This window comes from Phalacrocorax aristotelis, chromosome 1, assembly GCF_949628215.1.
Source record: "Phalacrocorax aristotelis chromosome 1, bGulAri2.1, whole genome shotgun sequence".
NCBI lineage: Eukaryota > Metazoa > Chordata > Aves > Suliformes > Phalacrocoracidae > Phalacrocorax > Phalacrocorax aristotelis.
The window spans coordinates 55558069-55576194 of record NC_134276.1 but is presented as its reverse complement, the minus strand read 5'-3'; the positions used below and the strand labels follow the sequence as shown (position 1 = coordinate 55576194).

At 46.0% G+C, this 18126-nt stretch overlaps 1 protein-coding gene and 1 long non-coding RNA gene across 4 annotated transcripts; one reads left to right on the top strand and one right to left on the bottom strand.

Moving 5' to 3' along the window:
* Positions 1 to 1239: 1239 nt before the first annotated feature.
* Positions 1240 to 9761, bottom strand: LOC142055523 (uncharacterized). 3 transcript variants are annotated; one of them, XM_075089558.1, is made up of 4 exons: positions 9186 to 9761; positions 7285 to 7372; positions 3833 to 3925; positions 1240 to 1833 (listed from the first exon to the last, which is right to left on the bottom strand). In XM_075089558.1, exons 1-3 carry the CDS (start codon positions 9648 to 9650, stop codon positions 3846 to 3848), a joined length of 633 nt encoding a protein of 210 aa, XP_074945659.1. In that variant the 5' UTR covers positions 9651 to 9761; the 3' UTR covers positions 1240 to 1833; positions 3833 to 3845. The 3 variants fall into 3 exon arrangements, 2 of the variants coding, with proteins under 2 accessions (XP_074945659.1, XP_074945666.1); XR_012659969.1 differs by lacking the exons at positions 7285 to 7372; positions 9186 to 9761 and adding an exon at positions 4109 to 5502; XM_075089565.1 differs by lacking the exons at positions 1240 to 1833; positions 3833 to 3925 and adding an exon at positions 5996 to 6114.
* Positions 9762 to 10383: 622 nt separating this feature from the next.
* Positions 10384 to 17397, top strand: LOC142055519 (uncharacterized). Its single transcript, XR_012659965.1, has 3 exons — positions 10384 to 12388; positions 13437 to 13666; positions 13980 to 17397. It is a non-coding gene; the product is annotated as an uncharacterized LOC142055519 (long non-coding RNA).
* The last annotated feature ends 729 nt before the right edge of the window (positions 17398 to 18126 follow it).

Here is an 18126-nt window from a genome sequence, read left to right as displayed (position 1 = left end):
CAGCTTTCCTTCTGCATGAAGTACACTACGCAGGAACTAGTTAATGTGTTCTATAGCAGGAAAAAGCAATGCCATCAACACACTTAGATGATGTGGGTATCTGGATTCTTTTAAAGGTTCTATAACATGTCACCCAAAGGATTTTATTGTTGTCCAATGCCTTATCCATTGTTAAAATCCAGACCATTTCTATCCAAACTGCTGACATGCCCCACAGCAGGACAGTTGCTCTAACATTCTTGTCAGTCAATGTAACGTACAAGGCATAGAAAATAGATTAAGTAACCCAAGTTGTACTAGTCTGCCTTAGCTGAGACTTCTACTCTCCTTTTCCCCCCCCCGCAATCCGTTCTTGGTTTTGTCTTCCCTACGTTTAATTACATCCTTGATCACCTCCTATCTCCCAGGGAATATCACTCATTTTTCAGCAGGAAACAGGCCCACATATTTCTACTCCAAGGGGGACGTGACCAACTGCCACTTATCTGCAGGTCAGATTCCCCAAAACGCACATCTCCAACCAAACTCACAAGAGCAGACGTACTTTCCAGTGACTACACTATACAATGACTAGCACTCAAGCATTTATCATAGACTACTTTTTGTCTTGTCAAACACTGCTCCATTAGTTCAGACTATACATTAAGAGCTAGCATTTATCAACGAGCCCAGCTAACAGTAATCAAAACCACAGTCTGAATCCCACATATGCCCAAAACACCCATCACCAAAATAAGCATTTCTTCAGTTAGAAGTCTCAGCTAGCTCTGTTCACCAAACTTGTGTAATAATCCTGTTCCCTACAAAGCATGTTGGCCTCGCATAAGAGCCATTTAATTTTTTTTTTAATTAACTAGGGAGATTCCTCCCCTCAGCCGCAGTAGGTGCCTAAACGTGGTACAATTTGTGATGCTTGAAGGAACCAGTCCTTCTAGTGATGAACAGAAATGTTAGTATCTTCAAGACACAAAAACCCCATCTAAAGCTACCCAAATTACAGATATTAGATTTACAGCTTTGACTGTACAGTTTGCTACCCCATTTAAAGAGCCTGATCCAGTTCCTAAGAACCCCAAAGTCAACCTTTAACCAAGCGTTCTGTATTTGGACACTTAGACTTGAGTTACCCGTGTGTCATGCCACCCTTGTGAGTTAAGTGTAACAAAAACCCCACAACACCCCACCCCAAGAAACAAACCAAACCCCAAAAACCCCCCAAAACAACAGGTGAGCCCAAAATGAGACTGAATTCACAGAATTGTTCATCCATTAAATCACTTCAGGGAACTATACAAAATTAAGTTTAACAGTAAGAATGAAATGCTATGAGGTGTTTTTTTTCTTAGAAAAATGGAAAATCTAGAGTAACTGAGAGAAGATCCATTTCACAACTCTCCATCTCTACTCACACAGCCACTAGTCAGTTCCCCTCCAGCCAGGAATCCTGCTGGCTGTAGCAATTAACAACCTTGTATTAAATCCTGTTAAAAACCTAACTTCACTCAGTTTATGAAACATTTTTTGTTTGCTCTGTGTTTAAAACAGGAAGCTTCAGAACTGGTAGCGTGTGACACCAGGGTGGGAACACGCGTCCAGCCTCGCCAATTCCAGACTGACAGTTCTTATGCACCATGTTAACAGGAATGTCTCAACTCTTCCTGCTGACTATATCAACCGAGGGGAGACAGATGCTTGTTAACACGGCAACACAGATGTAAATGACAAGCGCAGCAGATAATCCATCAGGAAGAGTATGTTGTAGATAGAGTAGATAAGAATCCTAATGGCACGTTCTTATTATTTTCCCCCAGTATCTTCTCATTTAGGCATCATCTAAAAAAGCAAACAGGAAAGCAAATGACCAAAAATTAAGACTCTGAGAACAAAACTGTAGATTTTCATAGCAAGGATATGATGAAGTCACAACTTGATGTGGTCCACTGCTTTATGATCAGTTGCTTTGTCTCCTGTATCCATGACATCTGTGTTTCCTGTACTGAATGCTATTTGCCTATTCGTCTGAAGCTACTAAACCCAAACATATAGAGGAGAAGGCTTCAGGGAATGAATTCTATTCTTGTGATGGGAGGGTAGCGAGGATAAAAATGGTGTGAAAACAAACCCTGTAAGCCAAATTGCAGATCTGAAGCAAGCTGTGGATCTTTGCAAGGCTTTGTAAGCAAGACCACTTATGAACTACATGAATACAAGTGATGTATGTTCAAGATGAGAATTAGTAAAAAGCAGAATGTGGAATGTTGCAGTCATTTTCTCATTATAGTATGCCAGCTATGCAGGAGATACAGCTCTGCACTGCCACAGCAGGGGATGTCCCCTCCTAGTCCTCTGTGTTCATTTAATGCCTATGAACTAGCTATTACTCAAAATGTCTGCTCCTGACAGTCATCTCACTAGTTGCTTTGGTATTCTAAAGTCAACACAAGAAAGTCAATTCTAAAGAACTGAGCTGGTGTTTCAGTATCATCCAGTGACAAACTGGTGAAAAACAACTGCTTAATTTCCCAGCATGCTTTCAGATACCAAGAGTGTACAGAGAAAAGTTTTCTATGGTTAAAAGACAAGGTTTTCCTTATAAGGCTAACTAACTGAGCTATACTAAACTTCAGACAAGTATTAATACTGCTTGGAATTTCTTGCTTTTTGTTTAGAAAGGCAGACTAAGTTATGCTCTTCCTGTAAAATACACATTAAAAAATTCATTTTAGACAATTCCTAAAAATCCATGCAGGGTTATCTTCGTTAGTGCTAAGCTCACAGAAGTTCACATGGCTCAGACTAATTCATAGCAGTTCACTTGAAAAATTACTACCTGTATCAAAGCCAGTAGAAAGAAATAAGCTTCTCAACCACATGACAGTGTTTTAATAGACTCAGTTGAACACATCTGCAGAAAACGCTTCTTGGTATTTCTGTAGGATTTTCAAATGGGCACTTGTTTTAGCTACCTAACCACTCCACTCCAGTCAACCTTCTACAGAAACATCAGTGACAAGGCTCAGATTATTTCAGTAAAACCAGCTGACCTTAGCAGCATTACTTCTCTCCCTACCATCTTCTGTCAGCTGGAGTTACAATGTCTCAACTATGCTAAAACTAACTTACACAGGAACAACAATCATTTCTTAGGAGATGCTCAAGTGACTATGAAGAAAAAAATAATTTACAGATAACTTGATGTAGAGGGCAAGACTATATTCACTTATTACATACCCAGGAGAAAGCTACGGATACATTAGGAGTTCAAGCACAGTATAGAAGTATTACAAGTATTTTCAGAAAAGAGACATGTGATCAACCTGAAACTTCTGAAAACATCAGTTATATAATTAATAAGCCAAAGTTGTACTGAAAGCATGCAAGTAAGACTGATTATTAGAGTTTACACAGGCATCGTTGTAACTGCCCCTTGACTAAAGCATAGTTTACCATGTTTTTAAAATGCTGTACGAGTTACAAAATGATTCCTCACTGACTTGCACCATGTAAAACCCTTTTTTGGAGTCTGGGCAACTAAAAGATTAAATGACAGAAACACTAACAATGTCACATAGTTTGTTTTCACACAAAGGTATTAAATCTAGGTACAACTCCAACTATCTGATGGACAATTTAAGGCTCCATGGGTATCAAAACGGCTTCTGCAAGCACTCAAGTTTTAATAAGCTTCATTGTCTAACAGTAATGCACACCTTCAGGCATTTCAATATGTGATGCTTACACGGCAGTATAAACACTATCACATATTAAAATGCTTCCTGTGTTTCAACTTTTAAGAATATTGCTTTTACATTCAAAAAGGAGTTAAACCCACCATCAACAGTAGATTATTGCAGAAACTTATGGTACAGGAATCGGGACAAGACACACTTCTTCCATCTGCTGACTTCACTGACACAAGCTTCCTCTAGTCAGCAAGAATAAGAAGAAAATTTTAAGCTTGGGAAAAGACTATTTTGAAGAAGAAACCTATCTGAGCAATACATTCTGAAGGAAGGAATAGAAAAAGGGGTAGAAATTGAATAGCGCATAGTAAAAGCCCAAGCTGGTTTGGCTACTTCAGAAAGAAACTTAGAGATACCAAACCCACCTAAGAATTTTCGATGTCTTGGTAGAGGACGGACTGATATTCCAAGGCAGCACTGCAAGATACATGAACTGATTCTGGAAAGCAGTGTTCAGCACTCTTAGGAACAACGACCTATTTAGCCTAGTATTTCGCTTTAATTTGAAGACCAGCGAAGGCAGCGTTGACCCAAATATTCTTCATTTTCCTACCATAAAGGTACTTTAGAGTCCTATATACAGTCTGGTGGCTATAAGTGACAAATCGAGTACTTTGAATTTACACCATTTGTCCTCTAGAAACCTGTTTTAGGAAATAAAACCATTAATGTTTGAGCCACAGGTGTAGTTTACTAACACAGAACTCATTCAAAAACAAGATGTGTTGAAAGCTCTCCGCTTGCAGATTTTTACACCGCCGCTTCCTTATGGAGCTGGTTATCACGCCCTCCCCAACCAACCTCAGCTTCTCTGAAGCAGTTATACAGATGAGTTTTCCCCCAGGTAAGTTCTTCAGGTAGCTCAAGAGACATTTTATTTCGTTGCTATGCATCACATGCTAAGTGATTCACTCCAAGGGTTAGGACTAGACTACTGCTACGCTCACCACGAATGCAGATACCCCCACAAAAAAGTGGACTCCTGACTAGTCTTAAGGACTCCGCAGCTGAGGAATAATTCCGGCCCTGCCTGCAACCTCATTTATTACTCTTGAATTTGTCACCTTCAAGAGGAAGAACCAAGGCTAAAAATGTGCTGTTACCTATTAGAACATACACAAGGCTTTCAATGTAATAAAAAGCATTACAGAAGAAAGCTGCTGAATCCTCCATGTAATTTGAAATTGAGAACAAGTCAGAACTTTCACCCAGATTTTCTGATACCCAAGATCCATTTTTTTCCCAACAAATTCATAAAGAAACCGTAAACAAGTATCCACCTCAGTTTAATAGAAAGCTCATAATAGCCTTAAAAAAAAAATCCACACTCAATGATTTAAGCAAATACATATTGTCAGCAACAAATCCAGTACATACAAACAAGAACCCAGATACAGAAAATGAAAGTCTGGTTACACAAAACAATGTCATGATGGTTTTTTGAGAAGAAACTTAAAAATCTTAAGTTTCCTGGATCAGTGAAGGAGAAATTCCTTAAAGCTACGAAGGTGTTTCAGCCTCTATCCCCACCAACCTCAACAGGCCGGGACAAGTGCAATACCACAGACACACACAGCATTGCAACTGATCCCAACCTGTGTAGAAAGGGGTACAATTTTTCCACACTCACTGACTGACTTGTCACTGCCACAGTCAGTTTTGCATGGATTTGCACAGCAGAGTATCACACAGCTGGATGCAAACCTGCAAAACTAACCAGAGAACAGTGTTCAATTAAACAAATAAATTGTAAGACATGCTGAATGCGTAGTTCTACAGCTAGCAGTACTTTAAGTGCTTATAATGCAGTAGATTAGTGAACACTACCTGCACTATAAGCACTTTAGTGCTACAAGAGCTGTCATTCGCTAGACTGCTGTTAAAATAAGGAAGGCCATAAAATATCCCATACCAGCAGAAAATTCAAACTCCTTGATGTAGATTATAACAGGCCACCATCAGTTTTGCATAGATTTGCACAACTACACTCTTCTTGTAGTGCAACTATGCAAAACTAACAGAAGACTGCAAAGCAGAAAGCTACTGGAACATCTACAGTCTTAACCTGAGTGACTGGATGAAGACATAACTTCTTATGCCAGAAGGAGCACTTAGGGCAGTAGATGCTAATCTACTTCACTATCTGCACTAGATGCACCTTAGTACAAAAAGCACTTGACACCACCACACTGTACCTTTCCAATCTCTGAAGTCCTGCAAGATCTCCTGAGGCAGTTGTCAACATAATGCTACAAGTGCCTTCACTGCAGTAGGTTCTATATATCACTACCTGCACTGTAAGCACTTTGACATTACTCTGACGCAACCAGCGGTTTTAGTTATTCAAGATATGTTGTCTACCTTGTACCTGCTGAAAGAAAAGAACAAAGTGAGTATTTGATCAGGTTTTGAATTGCGCACCTCTGACAACCAAGCTTTGGAGCAAATATTCACGCTTTGTTTCTGGGCTAAAGACCTCCTTCAGAGCAAGCTGAAGAGGCGCATTAGCCCAAACCTGGACTCTTATATGCAATACCAGGAATATCCAAATCAATGCTGACTGGCAGCAGAAGAGCCCAATTGTGAAAATTAGTTAACTGCTCCTGCCATACCATTTCTCAGAATGCCATCACATATTGTAGAGATAAAACTAACTATTAGCTTTCAAAGACCAATCTGAAACAGGGTAAGAACTCCCACCACCTCTCCTCAATAAAAAAACAGGATGAGGCCAAGTAAGTATTGCAGCAAGCATAAACAAAATTTATGCCCAATTGTAGGTAATTGGGAATTTAAAAGTTACATCGAACAGATGATACCACTGGCTTTCTGAAGTCCAGAAAGTACCTTAGGACATGCCAGGAGCTCTCAAAGTTTTCCAATTACTCGCTTTGCTGGCAGGTTAGAACATTTGCTGCTACTGCCAGAGACACCCTGCCTGAAAATACAATTCATACCATTGTATTTAGACTGGCCTATTAAGCAACAAAAAGCAGTTTCTCATGATGGCTGTGAAAATATACTACTACAACCAAACCAAATTACAACTACTTATTACAGACCCGAGGTTCAATGAAGCAGGACAGCGCTATATTCGAAATCTGAAAGCGTATTTTATTCCTCCTTTAATAGAAATAGGGGCTTGAAGGATCAGGGAAACAAAGTCTCTCTTACTTGATATTTAGAGCAAGCTTAATGTAATACTTTGAGACTACAAGAAAACTATTTTCTTCTAGTCTAACAAAAGTTACAAAGTCTTTTGTTAGCCTTTGCTTAAAGAAAAAAAAAAATTCCCAGATATCCAATTTAAGCATTTTTAAGACTCTCACTGTCCAGCTGCTTTAGTTGGATAAGTGAGTGCCTGAAAAACTTGTATTATTCTCCTCTGAAAGAGAGAAATTGTGGACTGCTACACATGCCTCCAGTCCCAAGGAACTCTTTGGAATTTAGTGGTCCTAACCAACGTCCCAGGTTCAGCCCCAAATGCACTGGTTCTGCCTCTACATTTAAAAAAAAAAAATTATTAAAGAAATAAACTTACCGTTTTCTGTAAAAAGTAACTTCCTCCACAAATACACCACTGCAACATCCACAGAAATCTTCATTATTTCCTGCTGCACGTGTCGATACTGCAAAAAAACCACCAAGTTATCTGCTTTTTTTTTTTTTTGTTTCTGAGGAGAGAACAAAGTCACCGAGCAAGTTCCCGAACGCCAGGGCTCCCCATCCCCACTCCACCCGCGGGGAGGGCGCGAAACGCTCCGGCACCCCCCTCCCCCCACCCGGGCACCAACAAACCACCCCGTGCGACACCCCACGCGCGGGCTCCCACCTTCCCACAGAAGCAACTAACCCCCCGCCCTCCCGCCGGCGGGTACCCCCCTCCCACCCCGGCGGGGCCCGGAGAGGCCGGTGCCGGAGGCCGTTCCCGGGCCGGGCCCGCTCCCCTCACGGCGCAGCAGCACGTGCTCCTGCGAGAACAGAGGGGCGGCCGCGCGCCCCGCGCCCGCCAGGGGGCGCCGCCGCCGTCAGCGCGGAGGTCACAGCCCGGCTACGGCGTGACGCCCCCCCCCGCCCCCAACCGCCCGCCCGGCCGGGCCCGCCGAGCCCCGCGGCCCCGGCGGAGGGAAAAGGGAAAGGGCCGGGGCCTATCCTGCCCGCTCCTGGGGGGTCGCCCGGGCCGGGAAGGGGCCGCGGAGGGGGGAGGGGAAGCGGTTCCCCGTGCCGCCGCTACCCACACGCGGCTCCGGGCCTAACAGGGAACAATCGGCCCCAGCACGCAGCCGCCGCCATGTCCCCCGCCTCCTCCCCCTCCCCAGCAACATGGCGCCGCCGAGGCCCCGCAGCTGCCGCCGCGCCGATTTCGTAATGAAGCCCGCGGCTCCCGAGCGGCGGCGGAGCGGGGCCCGCCCGCTGCCCCCCTCCCGGCGGCCCGGGAGAGGCGGGGAGCCCGCGCCCAGCCACCCGCGCCCCGGCGGGGAAGGGGTGGGGGGGAAGAGGAGGGCCCGCCGCCCCCGCCCCTCCTGCGAACAAAAGCCCATGCGGAGGGGCCCGGGACGCGCTCGCAGCCCGCCGTGCTGCCACCCCCCCGCCCCGTCCCTCCCCGGGGCCCCGCACCCCCTCCCCCGGGGGCGGCGGCGGAGCACAAAGCGCCTCCGCTGGGAACTCCCCGAGAGCCGCCCCACCACCCCCCGCGCCCTCCCTCCCTCCCCGCCCGCCGCCGCCGCCTTTTTTACCGCCGTTGCCGTTCCCCGAGCTGGGCGTGGGCGGCGAGCGGAGCCCCCGCGCCGCCGCGGCCTCTGCCCCATGTGCGGCTTTGTTCTGGTGCCGCCAACTCCCCCACCCCCCCCAACCCCCTCCCGCGGCGGGCACGGCGCAAACTTTCTCGGACGGGCCTTCCCCCGCGGGCCGCGGGGGGCAGAAACACCACACCACCCCCCCGCCCGTTCCCGCCCCCAGCCCCCGGCAGCTGCCATTGTGCCGCCCGCGCCGCCCTGCCCGCCCCGGGGGCTCGGCCGCCGCCGCCGGCCGCTCCCCGCACCGGCCGTGCCCCGGGCCCGGAGCGCGGCGGGGGTGGGTGGGTGGGTGCGGGGGGAGGGGGGGCGGCGGCGGGACTCACTGCAGCGGCGAGCGGCGCGCACGCTTTTTCAAATCTCCCTCATTCCGGCCCCTCCCGCCCCGTGCGCGAGCTCGGAGGCGCCGCCGCCGCGGCGGCCGCTGCCATGCGCCCTGCTCTAGCTCCGCTACCCCCCCCACCCCCGCCGCCCACCCACACCCCTTCCCGCCGCCCCGGCCGCTCGCAGCGGCCCGCCAGCACCCCCTGCGCCGCCGCCCCCCCCCCCCCCCGCTGCCGCCCCGGTCTCGCCCCCCGCGCCGGGCGGCCGCCGGCGCCTCACAACAGGTTTCCTGTCAGCGACACGCGCGCGCGGCAGCGACACTCACCAGCCATCGGCGGCCGCCGCCGCCACCATCTTCCCTCCTTCCGCGGGCCCCGGCGCGGAGGGGCCGGCCCGGACGAGGGGGAGCCACTCCGCGCCGCTTCGCTCCCCTCCCCGGCGGGGCGGATGGGGGGGGCGGGGGGGGGGGGGAGGGAGGGAGGGAAGTGGCGCGAAGGCAGGTCCCGGCGGCGGCGGCCGGGCTCGGGGACCATGTGGGTGAATGAAGGGCGGCGGCTCCCGCCTCAACGTAAATATCCACAAGCCCCGCTCCGCCCTCATTAGAATAGAAAACAAAGTGCTTCCGAGCGCCGCGCCGCCCAATCGCCGGCCGCGGCCCCCCGCCCCCGCCCGCCGCCGCCGCCCGCTGCGATTCATCCACACACCAGGCATGCAGCGGGCCGCCCGCCCGCCCGGCCTGCGCCGCGCCGCGCCGCCACCTCCGCCGCCGCAAACTTTGTGTCCTCGCCATTCCGCTGGGGCCGGGCCGGGCCGCGGCGGGGGAGCGCGGTGCCCGCCGTACCGCACCGCACCGCACCGCGCAGGGCTCCCGCTGGGGGCTGGCGGCGCTGCGCGCATCCTGCCTGCGCAGGCGGCGGCGGGGAAGGGGAGGGGAGGGAGGGCAGGAGCGGGGTGGGGGATGCACATGGTGGCCCCGCGCTCCCGGGAGGGCCGGAGGGAGGCCTGGCCGCGGGGGGCGGGGCGGGACCGGACGGGACGGGCAGGGCAGGGCCCGCCCCGCCAAGTTGCGCGCGGGGGGCGCTGCGCCCGTCCCACCCCTCACCCCCACACACACGCACACACCCGCCTCGCCGGCCCCACGCGGAGCCGGGGGCGGGGGGGGGCGGTCCCGCGTGTAGCTGCACTTGTCCGAGGGAAACTCCCGCACTTGCGGCGGGCCGAGAGCGGGAAGAGGAAGGCGGAATGGCGGGGGGGCGCCCCGCCGCTGTTGGCTGGGAGTGCCACCCGTGACGGGCGGTTCGCGGGTGGGAGCGCCGGGGTGCCGCAGCGGCCCGCAGGCCGCCGCCGGGCGGGCGGGAGCAGCGCTGCCCACGGGCAGAGGTGGCCTTCCCGCAGCCGCCGTCAGCCGCGGCTCCCCGGGGCGGCACCCCCGCGGTGCTGCCCAGCAGACGCTGCCGGGACCGCTCCGGTGCTCTTTGTAGCGAAAGCGGCGTGGACGGGGGGGGGGGGGGGGGAGTGTTCGAAATGACACGTGCGTAAAAAAATCACTGGGTTTCCCTATGGCCCTCTGGCATCGCTGCTTTCGCCACAGTTTTCTGGTCTCAAAATAGATAGAAAATGATGGTTAGAGATCAGCACGCTTTTCCGTGACAGAGGTACTTATTTTGCAAATTCATATTTAATTTTGTATTTGGGAAGGGGAGAGCGATGTATATTTTAAAACAACAGTAATATTTTATAGACCGACATTTCTGCAGTTCCTTACGTTGCTATAAGTGGAGAAATCACTTCGTCTTCTGAATAAAAAGACCAGAAGAATTGTAGTCTGAATTCGCCTTTTCCAAAGAACTTCTGAGTTTTTGTTTGTTGTGGTATCACTCCAGTGATTTCTGCAGACAACAGAATATTTGGGTTTTTAATCGGTTATTCTAGTTACCTTCACTATATAGCAGGAAAAGTATTCTTGTTCTCAGTGTGTCTTGTAGTTGTTTAGAATAGGAGAGCTACTAAACTGGTAACTGTATTTCATTAAAGCTATGACATTTTCTTTTCAGGTAGTTTTGTGGTGTTTGAGCCTTCAGAAAGTAATAAACATCCAGAGAATATTTTTTTTTCAGCATTTATAGATGATGTTGAATGTCACAGAAGTTGACCATGAGGTTTTTTTCATCCACACTCTTCAGGTTTTGGGTTTTTTTAGCTTAGATCTATATTTACTGGTATACACAAAAAATTATTTTACAGTACTGTATTTGATAAAGGGCTGTTTCAGCTGAAAACCAGAGTTGCTTTCTAAAACCACAGTGATGCAAAATGTAGTTGGTTTTGTATTGTATTTTAGTAATATCGAAGTTGTTATCCCTTGCAGCTGAGGCTCCTTTCCCACTCCTTAACCCTGTTCCCCCCGCCCCTTCTTTATTTTTCCTTTTTTCCTTTCTCCTTTTTTTCCCCCCGTTCTGTTACTTTTTGCAAAAGAGGCCAACAAAAGGTAATCAGCAAGATGCAAATATAAGCATATTTTTGTTCCTACCGCTTTGGATGAACTCCAGACCTTACCAAAGTTGGTGGCAATAGTCTGCCTGATTGAACAGGTAAGATTTCAATCCTTGTCTTGTATCCAAAGGTTCCAAATTGATTTTGCAGAGCTGGGCAGGTATCGTCTCCCCAGGATCTAGAGTAAATGAAGTGATAGGGAAAGTAACGTCACATTACACCGAACTGTCCGTTGGCTGAAAAGAGGCAGCAAAAGCGTATGCGAGGAAGAATACAAGACTTATTTTTTTCTTTTTTTCAGCGACTTTATTCATTTACAACTGAGGGGAAATACTGAATTCAGGACCCGTCTTGTGTTCATCTCACCACACCTGGAAGAAACATGCCATTGATGAAGAAAATGGAACGTATTATTTCACTGATCCAAATGGTTATGCCCGTAGGATCTAGTCCGGCTTCCGCTGTAACCAGCGGAATGGTCTTCATAAAGCCCCGGGCACAAGGTGTCCGCAGGCACGCGTGTCACTGTGTTTTGTGTTTCGTAGCTATAGTGGATTCTTCTACAGGTAACTTTCTTGGAGTGTAGCTTTGGGGTAGAACCCGCTAAATGCGTAGGGGTTTCCTAAGAGGGAAGCTGACCCAACTGCGAATTCCCTTAAAGCGGAAATTTGTTAAATAGTAAATACTGTTCGGTATCTTGCAGAAAATACTCAGAAATGAAGGCCCTAAGGTCACTCGTCTTTAACGTGTACTAACTCATCTGTTCGTTCTTTATGGAGTGCTGCCCATCTTATTTTTCTGTGCTACAGTAGCTGAGCACATCACATTTATCATAATATTTACCTTCACGACACAGTGTGACATGGCAATTACTATTCCCATGTTACAGATGAAGGATCTGACATAATGAGGAACAGAAGTTAGCGCTCCCAAAGCCAAGGCTGGCGCCTTAGCTGAGGCCGGTTTTCTCTGTTTTAATCGATATAAAGAATGTGGAATAAATCGGTACCCTTTATACATCACTCAAGATCACAGGTAATATGTATGTTGTGCAATACATGCTACTAAGAAATCTTAAGAAATGGCTAATTTAGCAAGCTACCCCGCAAAAGGAAAGAAAAGAAAAATATTACCTGAAGTAAAACTACAACTTTTAAATTTTGTTAAACATGATTATCTAACAAGGTGCACTGAAGTGATGCCAGCTCCTTGTCCATTTGCAGTTCCTGGACTAAAGAGGGTGAAGGCTATTAAAAAAAGAGTATGCAGCATTCTTTTTGGTGATTTTAGTGTCGCTTGTTTCTAATAAAATAACTGAACCGAGTAGTGACAGACCAACAAGGTGCTCTGGTTTGGTATTGTGCTCCCACCTTTAAAAATTCTCCCTTTTTAAAAATCTGCATTATTATTTGAAAACTTTTTAAACTGTTCATCTGTAGCAGAGGTGACAGATTTAGTAGACTTTGGTCAGAAAGAAGAAAACGGGATGAAGAATCCCCCAGGTACCTTTAGCAGGTACCTAATGCGTGAGCCAGTTAAAAAACAAGAACTTGCCTAAAGAAAAGCATTTTGGAATTACTGATTTTTCAGAGCTAATTCTTACTACCCCACCCCACTTATAGTTTCAAGAACACTAAATAAAATTGGCAAGACAGCAACCAGAACTGGTGTAAAAAGCCTTCTCTGTTTTTAGGAGTAAAATATACTTTCCAGTCGTACCATTTTTTTAGAATTGAGCCTTTAATTCCTGCACATTTTATCATACTCAAGTACACATGTATCATAATTTCAAATATTTATATTTAGAAGGAGGCATGTACTCTGTAGGGAGGTGAGTTATAACAAGACACAGGAGTCCTCAGTCACAGGCAGTTAAACTTCTATATCTGATTATTATTCTTGGGAGTTTAGCACTGTTACCGTTCAGCCATTAATTTTATTTCCCAGTGTTTATGATGTTATCCTATCTGGAGATCAGCGTTTGCACAAACTCTACCTATTCATTTCACTTGTAAAAATGTTCCCCTTTAGATGTTAGTTTTGTTTGAGGTATAGAAGTCTCTAATTTGTGGGGATATTTCAGCATCTGCGGAGAGATGAAAATTTAACAGCTGAAGCAGCATGGAAAGAAGGAGCGTTTGTAACTGGAGAGCGTTAACATTTGCAGCAGTGTTTCCCTGTTGCAGCAGAGATTTGCACCCTCTGAGGCTGGAATAGCTGAGCACAAGCAGGAGGATTCTTACCCCACCCTCTCTCAGGCTGGCCGAAATCATCTGCTTCCGTGATTTTTGTGGAGCCAGGTTTTGCTGCAAGGTGTGCCTTAAGTTTCTTGAGAATGCTAATAAGAAACAGGAAATACTCCTCCTCATTAGGATGTTGGGCTATTCTGAAATCATTTGGAGGGATGTTACTGTTTCTGCCATCCAAATTCACCTATAGGAAGCGAACGTGTTGCTGGGAAAAGGAGAACTGAAGATAAGCGGCTTCATCTTCAACTGTTCTGTTCTCCGTCTCACAATTTTACTTTCTTGGCTGTTGAAACTCTCTCACTGCTTACTCTTTCAAGCCATCCACTGCCTTTCCTTTTCTCAGTTTCTAAGTATCTTCCCTGTGCTCTCTTAAATAGGCAGTCGAGAGGGAGGTGGCATGAAAAGCACTGAACAGCTGGAAAACAGGAGAAGCTGTGGGATTTACTTCTGAGCAAAGCAGATATAAACACACACATGGGAGGCAAGCACAGGTGTTAAGAGTGGTTTTTAAAAGAAGGGATTTGGAAAGTAAGAAAAAGATGCTATAAAAGAGGCTCTTTAAAATGGGGAGAGAAAAACTTGAGAGTGATAGGGACAGGATCTCTCCGGGATGAAGTTGTGCTCTGACACTGTTTTTACAAATGTCCGATAAATCCGTTCATATTTTAGCCTTTCCAGGTACCAGTAGATGTAATCTTTGCCTTCTGTTCCCTTTGCATCCATGCAAAAAGCATGTACTTTTTTTCTGCTTTGTGAACATTCAAAATGACTAAGAGCATGGTTTCAAGCCTCGCAGTGCTTTATCGAGGCTAAATAAAACCACATGCCAGGAGAGATAAAGCAAAGTGGCTGTTGTACCCTTCCTCAAAATCCCCTCTCCACACTCCATGGGGTAGTTTTTCCAGTGTTGTATAGGAATGAATCCTGGTGCATTAATGCATATAGTTATGTAATATACCTTCACAGATGTGTAAGAACAGTTACTGAAACAGATGCAGTTACAGAGAGATGGTTATCTTTTAGGGATTGCTGTACCTGGGTTAGCTGATCCAAATGCTTCGTACAGCTCCTGGGTTAATTAGAGAACGGAGATGAACAACGAAGGAGTGGAAAAGGTTGAAAACGGAGGATGGAAGGACTGGGACAAGGCACGCACTGTAGGGACTTGGGAATCTGATGGTTAACAGAGCGAGGGAGAGCTAGTGTGTGAGAGGGAATTACTGTGTAACAAAATTATGAGTGGTGAACAAAACGGAAATTCGAGAGACTATATTCATGTGAGAGCAGTAGCTGAATGCCACGAGGCAGTGGGACTTTGAATGCTACAGTAGCACCTGTGGATATTATAGATATTCTTCAGAATAATATCTACAAACCTGACATTTGTATTTAAGAATTTTACACCTCTGGCTGTCCCCTGAATCTGCAGAAATAATATTAAACTGTACTTCAGGTCGTCTTCTGAGATCCCTGCTCTGTTAGTGGCCTTTGTCCCTGAAATTAGTCAGGGAGTAAAGCCAGCAGCATGGCGCCGGGACCAAAGTAGTGCTTCAGAGGAGCCGATGCTGATGTTTTTTGAAGCATTTGACAATTTTGTTGGCCAAACATAACCCTGCTGTCCAACTAGAGGCCTGAATATTTGGGCTGCACAATGGACTGAGATGACTGAAACATCCCTTTGTGGATGATGTGCAGTAAAAAATGTCACACTTCCACATATTGCCTGCATCTCTACAGGCAATGACTGTTACAGGTCTTAAGGCGTCCTTTGATAGCCCCTCCTTAGTGGTGCATCTGGAGCTGGGCAGACCCAGGGTCTCCTCATCCCAAGGGAGAATGAAGCTGTCCAGCCTCCGCAGGCTGCACGCTCTCAGTTATGTCACCATGTGCCCTCATTTTGCACTTCTGCAAACACTCAGTCCTTGTCCTCTCCAGTGCCGTCCTCAGCTCCTACAAAGCCCCGTGATGGAACCGTCCCTTCTTCTGAGGTGGGGAACTATGAGAAGGATATAGATGAGTAGGATATACATAAAATTGTGTTTTCTTCTCATTTTAAATCATTTGGAAGTTAATAACATTAGCCAAAGTAGGATCAAACTTCGGGTATTTATTTCCTCTCCTTTTAACGTAGCTTTAGCTCAATCATCTTTATCTATCACAACAAATTAAATAGTTGTTTCATCGTTTGCAACATCACCTAGGCAGCTGGACTAGCTGTGTGCAGACTTAAAAAGCGCTCTCTCTTGTTAAGCGAGAAAAGTCACTCGGTAAATTCAAGTGGATGGCTGTTCAGATGTGTACACTGAAGACCACAGTGTCTCTACCCTTCATTGAAGGACTGTGCTTAAAATGCTGCATTCAAACATACGTATGGACGCACATATACACCAACAAAAATGCTAGTGACACCATAAGCATTCAACTTGCTCTAGTCTACTGTAGAATATTTGGCCAAGATTTTAGATTTCTCAGTAGCTTTGTGTCAGTGAGGGTAATGGTTCTTGGAGACGTCAGTGTGCATGTAGATGAATATCCTTCGTTGGGTCAGCAGCTTGTGAGAATTTACGACTGTCGCAAGCTGGGTTGAATACATAGGTTCTAAAAAAGGGTGATAGGATGTTTCATAAGAGGATATTCTTCTGAATTGCTTAAGCCCCATTTTAAATAGCTTCAGGCGTTGAACTAGAAATATTTTCATTCTAGTGGTGATTTTTCACTAGGTGTTACTAACAACAAGTTGTCTTTATCAGTCAGTGCAGCTGACGTGACGAGTGCTCTGTTGCTTGTGAGGTGTTCTTGACTAGCCCACAGCCCTCCGTAAGTGTAGCGTAGACAACTTTCTGCCTAATTCTATGCCTATTCCTTGCCTTCTCTTCTTGCCTCCTACTCAAAGTGGTATGGAAACCCCTAAGGGGTTTAGAAGTGAGGCACTGGACTGGGTGCCGTCACTGTGCTGACAATACACAACTCTCCATTCCCCCTGTCTCATTTTCTCTGATACATGTTGCTTCAGTAGAAAAGATAATTCAGTGTCTGCCAGAGACTGAGGCTTGGAGAAGAGCTATCTGGTCACCTAACTTTGCAGTCACGGAGTGGGGAAAAAGGAGAAAAAAATGGTCCTGTGTCAGCACCTTTGATTAATGCGTTTGACCACTATTTGTGACACGTATTTTAGACACGCAGGCTACTTCTGCAGATAGATACGTATGTATCAGAGGCAAATAAAGAGATGTCTTCAACTACATTTAGGCAAATTCTATCACTTTTTTTGTCAGCAAACCCTTCTCCAGTTGTGCACGTCACTGCTGTAGCTCAGTTACATTTTTGCAGTACAGTCTGCAGTCAGCTACTCTGAAGCTAGTCCAGATTCTCTCCTGAACAGGGAGACTCATCTTAACTGAGTATCGTATGTGTGTTCAAGAGCTGTGCCAAATTGTCGCGTGGAACTTAAAATATTGAACTACAGCAAAACAAACGTCACGTTCCACGGGCTTTCAGATACTACAAGTCACTTTCACACCCTTTACATATGGTGTTTATTAGCAGAATAAATGTGAAAAAAATTGAATCCGGGTCTTGTTGGTTTTTCAGAACAAAATAAATCTCCATTTTTTTAATCTCATAAATCTATCGAAAATAGCAAAGTCTAGGAACAATTATAAATATGGATGTACTGAGTGAATGAAAATACAGATATAATAATGTCACAGACAAATGCTGTTTTGAAGGATACAACAAACATTATTTGAAAGTTAAAAATCCATAAATCACAACTTCCATATTCAGAGGACAGATACTTTTTTATTAAATGCTATAATACCATTTAATTAATTTTAAAATAATTTCATTTATTCAAACATACTGTTCACTGTTTTGCTTTAAGAGACTCCTTCAAATTATACGGCAAATTGATCTTTTTAACGTAGGCTTAAAATTTTGCTTTTTAATATGTTATATGTTAATATGTCTTCAGAGACAGCGAGGGAGCCCATAGTTTGTTTTAGTGGAAGAATAGCAAAACTCCACTGACACTTAAGGGGTTCTTCTTGTTACAAGAGGATTGAATTTGACCAAGCCATTTGATGGAGTGAAGTGTAGAAATAGACTCTGCTAATTCAGAGGATCTGCTCCTTGCATATAACCCGTGTCATCTACCCTATTGGTTAACAACATCTGTATGATATAATCCTTATTCATTAAACTTGAAGAAAAAAAAACTGTCCATGAGAGACTGCGGTATATTTTTCCCGATTTTATTTTCATCATCAGCAAGGCTGTTAAAGGAGTTTAATTTGTAAAAGCTTCTTACTACTTCAGAGGCATAAACCAACAGCATAGTTTCATATATTTCAACATTTAGTAAGCCACTACCTGAAGATAAAAAGGAAAAACCTTTTATGCAGCCAACTACATTTGCCGTCTTCATCATTTTATTTAGGAAAATTTAACTACATCTAGTTCAGGTGATGAATTTCCCTAAATTTCCTTAAATGAAAGAAAGCACATGAATAAAGTTAGAGACTT

Bases quoted from the DNA above. Each gene is read 5' to 3' on its own strand.
- LOC142055523 (XM_075089558.1), bottom strand. From the start codon at position 9,650: ATGGCGAGGACACAAAGTTTGCGGCGGCGGAGGTGGCGGCGCGGCGCG. The intron at 7,373-9,185 runs GTGAGTGTCGCT...GTTTTTTTGCAG, and splicing joins GCGGCGGCCGCCGATGGCTG to TATCGACACGTGCAGCAGGA. The intron at 3,926-7,284 runs GTAAGTTTATTT...CTTGCTGACTAG, and splicing joins GTTACTTTTTACAGAAAACG to AGGAAGCTTGTGTCAGTGAA.